Source organism: Cyprinodon variegatus, unplaced genomic scaffold (genome assembly GCF_000732505.1).
Source record: "Cyprinodon variegatus isolate N-32 unplaced genomic scaffold, C_variegatus-1.0 Scaffold128, whole genome shotgun sequence".
NCBI lineage: Eukaryota > Metazoa > Chordata > Actinopteri > Cyprinodontiformes > Cyprinodontidae > Cyprinodon > Cyprinodon variegatus.
Window position 1 is genome coordinate 1440213 of NW_015150581.1, and position 10766 is coordinate 1450978.

Sequence of the window (10766 nt, forward strand, 5' to 3'; positions counted from 1 at the left end):
GAAAAGCATATAAAAACATACATTGCATGTTCAAAGGAAGTGCAGAAAATTAGAAACAGATTCCCCCCCGAAAGGCTCAACACCAGTTTGCTCAAAGTTTCAGTTTTAAAAAAATGGTTGTATAATAAATAAATATAAATTACATACGAATTATATTGAAAAAGGTCAGGTCATTAAATAAGGCACATCTTACATCCCAAAATGTACCTTGCAAAAACACAGCAACTTCCTAAAGATAATAAAAAAACAGCTTATTTTCCAGCTTACAAAAGGAAGCAGCTTACCCCCTTTTTAATAATATTTTTTTCAGCATTTAACTACCCTGCTGCAGAATACAGTTTATATATTTCAAGCAACTTTACAGAGCAGTGCCTGTCAATTATTTCAATTTCAGTAAAAAAAAAAAAAAAAATGCAACCTTTGTCATCGTAGCACTGAAACAGTATACACCATGGCAATAAATGTGCAATATAAGCAATATATTTAACATGGCATATATACATTGAGACATTGACTGGTGATGATGTAACATTATTGCTAAAAACAATAGAGCCAATTTGGTTATAAAAAAAAGAGGATCCATCACGCTAGACGGTGACAGACACCTCCAGAGCAATTCTCACATTCAAAATGTCTGCATAGTTTGAACTTTTGACAATTGCTTCTTTTGATGAACATGCTCCTCTTAGAGCATTAAAAGTTGTAGAAGAACCGCAGGTGTCAAGCATATTCACTGATTCTGCAGGCAAGTTTCTCTTTTATTCCTGCAGTTTACCTCTGCACAGAACACAAGCTTTATAAAAATAAAAAAAAATGCAACCCCCTCGAGAAACATACCTGAGAAAATACGTGATCAAACTGGCTGTTTTGTGTAAAAAAAACACATGCTTTCAGCACCTTTTAGATGTAGTGGTTTGCCATTTCATTCATTTTTTTTTGGAAAAAAACCCGTGAGCCAAAACATTGTATTTACAAAATCCTTTTTTTTTTTTCTTAAATTTGCTTACAACATGCAACGTAATTTCATTGGAGGCTGTACAAAAGAAATAAATAAAACCGTCAATCCAACAAGCAGAGGGACATACTGCATGTATGATCTACTGTGCAGAAACTGCTGAACAAAACGGAGTGTTTCATACCGGTGGCTACAGCTGTTCATGTCCAAGCCGTCTAATCTGTACACCTTTAAAAAACAAAACAGCACATTTACATATAACGGACTTGCTAATGGTCCCTGTGTGTTATCAAAAAGAATATGCAAACTAAGAAAAATATTTACCCTAGAGAGCTAATGAAAGACAAACATTTATGCACAAATGTTGAAGGATCTCTTTAACACACAAGAAGCTGGTGTATTGGAAATAGCTGGTGTCTTTCATACCATTAATTACAGTATAACAAGTTGTAAAAAAAAAAATAAAATAAAGCAGTCCTGATGTAAAAAAACAACAAACAAAAAAACAAAAATATTATTTACAAATCTGGATCACTCAATACAAAAATAAGAAATTTGGAAACAAAAATTTAATCCAACAAAATTTCATCCTTACCCTATAAATAACACTAATGCCCAAAAGTTGTTTTTTCTGTCGAAAAAGAGCTCAACTCTATACAAAAGTAAAAAAAAAAAACAAAAAAAACATACAAAATGAATATAGCAAAGGAGGACATTAACTGATCTAAGGGGGAATGAAAATGAGGTCTGCCACTGGAGACAAATCCAGGGGGATGCCATGGATAGCCCCATAAATGAGAGGGAGGTCTGACTAAACAATTCACCAAGTTTCTTTCAAATCCTCTGGGAGCTGCGGCTGGAGTGTGGGCACCTGTGATGGTGTCTTCGGTTTTTTTGAGCTGCAGCAAGGCTTGAAAAGTCGGGGATCAATAATCACTTCTCCAAACCGACCTTTGTAGATAATTCCACAGCACACCTTTTGTCTTAATGAAGGAAGATAAAAGATTTGTTTGCTTTTATTTTGACTATTCAGATTTTATATATATATATATATATATATATATATATATATATTTTTTTTTTTTTTAAATAAAAAGGGTTGTAAGAAGTCTTACCTCTTCCAGTAAGAACGATCCAGGAAGGAAAAGATTGAAGGAGATGAACGTCTTTGTTTGGATTCGATGTCTGAACCATCATCTGACTGGTTGCTGTGACTGGGAGACTGGGCAGGAGACATGCTGGAGGTCGTGCTGTGAGCATCAGAGTCTGCTTAAAAATGTAAAACACAAATAAAAACATTTTTAATGAACAACTAGAGAAATAATTATTTTGGGGAAGAAAAAAAAATTAATAACTATTATGATTAGACCCGTCACTTTGCGACCTTTTCATTTTATAATTATGTATTTAAAAAAAAATTACATTTATACATTTGTCCTACTATCCTAACAGAGGATTTCAATTGAATTCCATTAATTTCTTTAGCCTAACCCAAACCATTAACAACACATATTTGAGCCTAAACTAAACCTAAATGCACACCGTAGTCTAATCCCATCAACACAAAAAGAGAACTATGCATTGGGACCACTGGTCCCCATGTACTTGTCTCCACAAGGTAACAAGTACATGGCGACTGAATTGGAAACACCAAAAACTAGATATATTTCATGAGATATCAATATTAGCCACTAGATGCTGCTAGAGATTACTCTTAAAGTCTGAGGAGATCCAAATTAAACCTTAAAAAGCACTGATTTGGCAAATTGTTTTGTCAGGAAATGTACATAGCTTTTAAAACAATTCTACAGAACTCTAAAATTACCATTTCTGATTTTTTTTCCTGAATGTAAAAAATGTTTAACAGGTAGCATATCCTGCAAAGCATAGAAGCAAATATTGGAGAATTATCAAAAGGAGCATCAGAGCTATAAGGAAACAATTAAACAATAATTTTGAACATTTATTCTTCCCAAAATGCAAATAAAAGTCCAGGATTTTTCTCTCTTTTTCATAAAAAATATTATTGTAGAATAATAATTTTTCCTAAAATCATACACTGGTATGCATTATAAACGGTAGCCATATTTTTATCTTTTGCTTTTTAGTCCAATGTAAATTGGCTTTGGAGGGTGGGCATTGGATTCTGCCAATACACCCTTTTTTAGACTGTTTAGGTTATATGGACATATACTGTCCTAATTATATACTTGTATGTCTGAAATAAATAAATAAATCTTCAAATGGTAGTATCCATGTTTTAACCACTCACTTTGTCTCTTAAACTTATGAAGCTTCTTCAGCTTGCTCTTTTTCTTTCCATCACTGTTTTTTATCTTCTTGGGCTTTGTCACCTTAAAACCCGGACCAGCTCTGGCATCCACCACCTGAAGAGAAGCAATTTAATCCAGCAACAAAACTTAAACTCATGCCTGAAAACACAGAACAGCGTTACCACATCATGGACTAAGCAGAAGACATTTCACTTACATGATTCCAGTTCTTCTTGGAGCCATGAGGCAGCTTCTTCCATCTCTTCACCAGCAGCACACATGCATTGCAAATGTCTCCAACACGATCTTCAGACAGCCTTAAATCGACACACAAAGTCAGATAATGGTCTGTGAACTGTAGGAAATGATCATAGAGCTCCAATTCCATCATATAAAATGAATAAAAGGTTTTACCCAAAGCACATCTTGAAGGTCTCCTCATATCTGCTGCTGTCCGTGAAGCGTGAGCTGGAGGACTTGGTTTTACAAATGCAACAGCCTTCATTACTGCGGTAGATCTTTGACTTATGAAAGCCAAACATCCTGAATCTGTTGGTGAGCGCGTGCCAATGAAAGAAAACACCTGGAAGGTAAAAAGAAGAGGCGTGTGATCGCTGCAGCGCTCGCAGTTTTAAAGTCAGTTCAGATGTCTGCAGACAGTTGCTATTGGGAAGGGGGCGGTCCGTAGACACACAAATAAACTGCAAACATTTCTCAGCCATTCATGAATCCTTAGAGCACACATTACACTTCTTTAAGTGAGCTTTTAAAGGTTAAAAAGCTCAAAAATATCTAAAGACACAACACTTTTTTTTAAGAATTAAAAAAATGCCACTTTAGTTTTACTTTACCGCCGAATTTACGGTCAAACTAAACCAAAACACAAAACAATGGCAGTAATACGCAGTTATAAGATCAGTTTACGCTATAAAAATATGAACTTTATATCGGGTTAATAAAACTCACGTGTCTCAACAAGGATCGTAACTTAAAAAGTAGTCAGCGGGATCCTACTGGAGCGCGATTACAGTAATTAAAAAAGAGCGTTAATTTTCGACACAAATGTGCACATAAACAAAAGAAGCGGCTAAATCCCCACGTTTAGAGACAGTGGATGTATCTGCAGCGAGACGTCGTTAAGCGGCAGGTCTATATGCAGCGGCTGCCCTAAACAAAAAGCGGGCAGCTGCACTTTCTGAAATCAAAGACAAAAAGCTACCGCGATATTAAATAACCTGAACAACGGCTACGATTTGGACGCGCTTCGTGTGCGCGCTTTACTCTTTATTAAGAATCGCAAAGTTAAGGTGGACATCCTCTTCCCCTTTAAATTCAAACTTTTCGCCTGCGAGTGCGCCAAATATGGCTCATTGTTGTTAGCTGTTAGCATAACTGCTAGCCGTCGAGGCCACGCTCTCGTTCACTTCCACGTTATCCCATTGTCGACAGGAGTCTTTCCACATTTAACGCCACAAACACGCCGGACACACACGTCAGGTTACCTGAACCTTACAACGTCACCACGCGGTCAGAGTATAACAAAATTGTTAAAGTCAAACTAGTGTAAACCGTGTAAAAAGAAAATAAGAGTGTACTTACTGAACAAAAACTTTGAATCTTCGCCGTCTTCTTTTCACTCACTGCGCATGCTCTTACTACTGCTGCATACAGCTGGTCATTAGAATGTGCTTTGCATAAAAAGCTGGAATGAAAGGGTGAGCGGATACAGACCATATTAGGAGTGTAACCGTTGGGTTTGAACCTAGTCTCGACCAATCACCGCCGCCCCGTCTCACTCTCAAGATAACATGAATGATGGGAGGCGTAGTGAATAAGTGGAAAAATACGCGGGCATCTGATTGGAGGAGGACCCCGTTATGAACTCAAAGTCCCATAATCCCCCTGGTCCAAGTGTTCAAAGAAAAACAGCAGTCCGACATGGCGCGAACGACTTTGTTTACCTTTTCACAGCTGAGGAAGCACATTAACCGGATAGTATAACTGCTCATAAACGCCTCTAAAGTTAAATTGCTACAAGTGATGTCACATTCAAAGATACAGGTGCTAATTAGCTATTGCTAGACACTTATTTAGCAGTATTTTGGTCGCTTAAGTTAAATTACGGCAAATAGCTGGATTCAAACAGCCCCAAAATTCAACAAAGCAGCCTCATATTTTATGTTTTAATCATTTAGGGCCCGTAAAACCAATTCTTAGAAAGCTTAAGCACACATTTCAAATTATAATACACTTACAAATGAATAAAAAAGTAGATATGTTGGCACATAGTTAAAACAGCTGTATGTCAAAAAATAGTTGTGCATAAAAACACATTTTTTTCTCCGCACAGAGCCACAGTGACTATTCTGCTTCTTTCTTTTCATTCATTGTAGATAAAAAGATTTCCAGTATATAGCTACTCGAGCACAAACAGTTTATCAAGCATATTTCTCTCAGACCAAAACTTATAAGTCTAATAAGAAATAAGCTCTTCCTTTTTGTAACTTACAATGAACAAAATGAGTTGTTATTGAGGAAACTTTGCAGGCAGCTACAGAATCACCAAGTAAGTAATTGAACACAAAGGGCAACCGCAGATTCGCCAAACGTAAAGTACTTTCTTAAAGAAAACAATTCCAGAAAAATACTTTACAGATGCTTTATTCTTAATATTTTTTTTTACACTGTACATGGTTGCTCACTTAGTAAACACTACACAAGTATGTTGATAAATGTACAACTGTATTGGAAAAGAAAAATATATATCTCCCAAGATGCTCATATGGGTCGTACACAGATGAGTACAACACAGTCATACCAGAAGCCATTGGCACACAAAAAGAAGTTGGTCAAAACTCTTTTTCTGCAAGTTAAAAGTTAATCTCTATGTGGATGGGGAGAGAACAGTAAAATCGCAGTCTTTCTCTTGTGGGTATTGCATAGCCAGAAACCATGGTGACAAAAATAAAATAAAAATTAGGATCAAGGGTGTGGAAATAAAAACAGTCCTTTGAGCTCTTCACACAATTATTAGGAGGTCAGAAGTCAGCACTGGAACGACTCCTTTCATCAGATTGTAGTTAGAAGAACAGAGTACATGTAGTGTAAGGGCTGCAATGATGGTAATATGAAAGGGCTGCTGGGAGGTATATACACTGAAGGCTGAAGTTGTGAACCACTTTGCAAAAATAACAGTGTCAAGCATCTCTTAGAGCACAAGACTAGGTTTGATCTTCCCGAATCCAGTTGATCATACCGTTTGTGACTGGGCACAGGCTAGAGCCGCATAGTCTCATCATGCTAGGATGACCTTTTCTTCAGGTGAAGGCGTTCCATGTAGAAATTTGCATACATACATGTATGTATGTTTGCCTGGGAAAGACTCAAACTTAAATTCCCTTATGTCTCCATGAGTCACCCTGCCATACGCATACTTATAAAGCATACTTCTACACCGTTTGCTTTAAACTCTGCATTATGACATTTAAAAATCAGATTTGACAACAGAGCAAGCAACGTCACTGATTTAACAAAATAATACTGTTTTATCTCAAAATATATTAACAGTTTTAATCCTAGCTTTCCCTTAAATATAACTGCTGTCATCGAGTCACGGCAACAATGAAAATATTGAGCTTTCAGTAAAACATTAGAGCACAAGGTCAACCCTCATTGTGAAAACCATGGTCCATAATAGAAAACATAATTCTTTAACATCTAATGGCATCGTTATCACCATCCAGGATAAAAATAACAAATCTTGAAAGGCTCATTGCACTTAACATATGGCAAATGTGAAAGTAGCTTTATTAAGCCAGAAAGTGTTCTTTGTTCAAGTCTGCTCCTGCATAAAAAATGTTCATTTATTCCTTTTTCTTCTTAGTGGTCCTCAGTGATATTCCTTTTTGGGTACGACTGATGAAGACAGTGGTTTGGTTTCAGATGCCAACGCCTTTGATTAATGAAGCCTCCAGGGTAATGTTAAACTCCTGCAGAGTCTGCAGCACTCGGATCAGGGAGTTTACCAGTGAGCGGTCCTTAATCAGTGCAACGTCCTCGTACATCTGGGAGGTGATTGGACAATCTGCGAGCAGAGCGATCCAGTGATGCAGCAAATGGTCCCTTCAAAAAAACGAAAAAACAGAGTCAACGAAACACCTTTGAATAAGCCAGAAAAAGAAACAAGCATTCTTGTTTCCATCCAGTGCCCCACCTTGCTCCCAGACAGACGAGCATCTGGAACTTTCCGTCCTTGCCGATGTTTCTCGACGTGCTGTTGATGGCCCGCATGAATCGACAGAAGTGGCGCACTCTGGTTTGCCAGTTTTCATCTGGAGTCGCCTCCCGTTGTTCAGCACTTTCAAAGTATACTTGAGCCTTCTCTGTTCAACGATAAACATATAAACACCGTTACTCGCTGCACAAACATCCAGATATATAACCAACCCATTTTTAGCTGTTGCTTAATCTATTGTTTTGCAGAGTCTGTTTTACACAAACCCTAACTCATTTGTTACTTTGAGGGGTTTAGTCAGACCTTTTCAAATATCATTCAGCTGCAGCGAGAATGGTTAAATTATCAAAACAAAATAGCATCTAATAGAAAATTACCAGACAAAAAAAATGCTTATAAAAAATAGAAATTTTTAAAACACTTATTGTAGACAGAGGAGAGCTTCATGGTATTTTAACTGGACTATGAAGCCATGGTCAGGTCAATATACTAAAAAAACAACAACCTATAAAAACGCTTTGAAACCAGTAAATAAATTACATGTTATAGTTTACCTCAGCTGCCATTACTTGTAAGGAAAATGTTTTTACAATCAATAGCAACATTTCACAAATAAATAAAACCAAAAATTAAAAGACTATAAAAATATAAACTAAAAGCCCCTAATAAAATAAAAATTTAAAATAAAATAGTAAATATGAAGCCCGATTTAAAGTTAATTTAGAAAACATTTATTTTTGAAATGTTGAATACCATATTATTTTCTGAAGGGGGTTATTTCCCAAATGTAAGGTTTTGTTTTATTGAATGTATTTTAAATGCATTTTGTTGTTTTTCTCTGCCGTTTTCTTCTCATTTTGTCAGCTTCAAATTTTTTCATTTTGTTTCCGTTAATAACAGCCTTTTGATGCAGGTTTCTAGAAAGCTGAAGTTCCTACCCAAAAAGTCCCAGATGAAGATGTTCTTGAAAAGTCGAGGGGACTTGAAACCGTGCAGGAAAACTTGCTCTAGAGCCCAGACGAGACCGTACTCCCCGCACAGCAGCAGAGTCAGGCTGCCCCTCTGTGGAGGGCACAAAGGGCATGAAGTTGGAGAGGATTTAGAGAACAAAGCATGCCCCTTCACTTTAATTCAAAAGTCAATTCATTACGACCCAATGTATTGCAATATAAAACCATATATTTTACACGAGGAGGTGTGTTTAAGGTTTCTAAAAATCCAACTTGGTGAAACATAAATGCAACAAATGACTGCAGAAGTAATCTGGATGTAGTGAAAGATTTAGACACTTTCAGTTCTCAACAAGCTGCTTTGTTCTGCTGAAAAAGGTGGAGTACGAATAAAGGGGCTTTATCCATAAAGGTCCTTTGTTCTTCAACTACAATGAATTAGATATAAACCCTATAATCAAGATGCTCCTCAATAATCCTCATGTAACATCTCCTTTTAATTGAAGATATTTACTAAACCTCCCCAAGTACACTGTAATTATTAGTGGGGGATTTTTGGAATCACTGAGGTAGTAAACAAAAAGAAGTTAAAAAAAAAAATTAAATAAATATCAGAGTAACTGAAGGCGTTGTGGGACTGGCATGTTTTTCTTCATTTCTGATAAATAATAGAACTACGTGTTCAGGCTTGTCTAGACTGCTCGTCTCTCACCTCCTTCTCCGGTTTGTGGAAGTGCTTCACAATCCCATTGATGGCCTCTCCCACCCCCTCCTGGATCTGGCCTGTGTTTAACTCTGAAAGGGGAGGAAAAAAAGAAAGAAAAAAAAAGCACAATCGCCATCATTTCATTTTGTTTTTCATCAATTTATTTTTTTTTTCTTCTTTAACTGGTGCGGATGTGAAGATTGGATATGGCACTGTGGCTTACAATACCAGATTAATTCAACTCAGCAGAAGAAAACAAGTGTTTAATAAATGGTCAAATAGGAGTTATGAGGATGATTAACTTACTTGGTTTGCTGCTTGGTGAGATGGTAACAAATCTCCTCATCATCCCAGGAGATTGCTGCATAGGTGGTGTGCGGCACATCCTCTCGTCGTTCTCCGTGGTGGGGGTCATCAGCTCCCCAACAAGTATTCTCTCCAGACTTCCATCATCCACGCCTTTCCCCAACCAGCGGCCACATGGAAACCTAACATCAAGCCCAGGGTGCTGATTACAAAGAAGATCATCTTTTCAACCTGTTCCTAGTTTTTTGGCTGTGAATGGTTACTTACTTGTAGGTGTGCCCAGTGATCTCGTTACGGACCACGACGCACTCCACAAGCCACTTGGCGTACAGTCCTGAGTTATCGTGGCCCATCTGCACTGTAGTTAGTTTTCCGAGGTTCTGACACTAAGACAAAAGGGGAAACCCGTTGATATTAAAGGAAAAAAATGATACAAAAATCACCAATAAAACAGAAAACATGACAACCCCGCGCCACCAAAAAAAAAATCTAGATTACTCATAAAAACATCAAAGCTTTCCTTTTTAATAACACGATTTTCAAGTCCACTAATGTTAAAATCACGCATAAAGTCTTTATCACTTTCTATGCTTTCATCATATTATCACCACATTTACAGAGAGCAATGATGGCATCCGTGACGCCATCTCTAAGAATAATCTTCTGAGTAGCAGCTAATAGTAGCAGCTGTTAGGCTTGTGAGGAAGGTAGTTGCAGAGCGGAGTTGGCAGGGAAATGTGAGGTGGGGAAAGATGTCACTGCCACCTCATCCCAGGGTCATATTCCCCCAATTTTCACTGCATCCACACCGCTCAGCTGTGAACTCTGCAGCTCCGCTGTTATAATAAATGACAGCATTGATAGCTGGTAAAGTGGACTTTGGACATCGAAGTACAGTCCAATTTACAGAAATCTAACTAGGAAGCAACAATCACAACATCTTTATTTTTAAAACTTTAACTTGGGTAATAAAAAATGAGCAGCACATGTAGGATATCAGGATTCACTGAACTCAGCCACTGTGGAGTATAATTAATGCAAATATGAAAAAACCAATACAAAATCTGCAGCAGTTTTAACTTTAATCACTGGCTTTTATTTATGCTCCTTGGGAGTTCCTCTGGGCTTTGCTGCACACCGGAGTCGGATGCGATGGTAATTTAGGGTTAGGTCTTGTTTCAGCAGTTTCAAAGTCAGGCTCAATACATCCCTGGATGCATAATGTCTTCTGCTTTATTTTGCAGCTGCTGTGGTAATATTAAGCTAGGGTTACGTTAGGATCCAGCCTGAATGATCAGGCTCTGCATGCATATAAACACAAGCAGACACCAAAGGACAGCTG

At 37.5% G+C, this 10766-nt stretch overlaps 2 protein-coding genes across 4 annotated transcripts; both read right to left on the minus strand.

Annotated features, from left to right (window-relative positions):
- Positions 1 to 929: 929 nt before the first annotated feature.
- LOC107085595 (protein FAM60A-like) lies at positions 930 to 4977 on the minus strand. 3 transcript variants are annotated; one of them, XM_015376029.1, is made up of 6 exons: positions 4828 to 4977; positions 3643 to 3811; positions 3446 to 3545; positions 3228 to 3342; positions 2071 to 2221; positions 930 to 1938 (listed from the first exon to the last, which is right to left on the minus strand). In XM_015376029.1, exons 2-6 carry the CDS (start codon positions 3768 to 3770, stop codon positions 1776 to 1778), a joined length of 657 nt encoding a protein of 218 aa, XP_015231515.1. In that variant the 5' UTR covers positions 3771 to 3811; positions 4828 to 4977; the 3' UTR covers positions 930 to 1775. The 3 variants fall into 3 exon arrangements, with proteins under 3 accessions (XP_015231515.1, XP_015231512.1, XP_015231514.1); XM_015376026.1 differs by having other exon boundaries at positions 2071 to 2224; XM_015376028.1 differs by lacking the exon at positions 4828 to 4977 and adding an exon at positions 4195 to 4691 and having other exon boundaries at positions 2071 to 2224.
- An 886-nt stretch (positions 4978 to 5863) lies between these two features.
- On the minus strand, positions 5864 to 9822 carry LOC107085561 (DENN domain-containing protein 5A-like). The gene is made up of 6 exons (XM_015375951.1): positions 9692 to 9822; positions 9425 to 9606; positions 9125 to 9207; positions 8401 to 8524; positions 7442 to 7610; positions 5864 to 7350 (listed from the first exon to the last, which is right to left on the minus strand). Exons 1-6 carry the CDS (start codon positions 9775 to 9777, stop codon positions 7167 to 7169), a joined length of 828 nt encoding a protein of 275 aa, XP_015231437.1. The 5' UTR covers positions 9778 to 9822; the 3' UTR covers positions 5864 to 7166.
- Between the last annotated feature and the right edge of the window lie 944 nt (positions 9823 to 10766).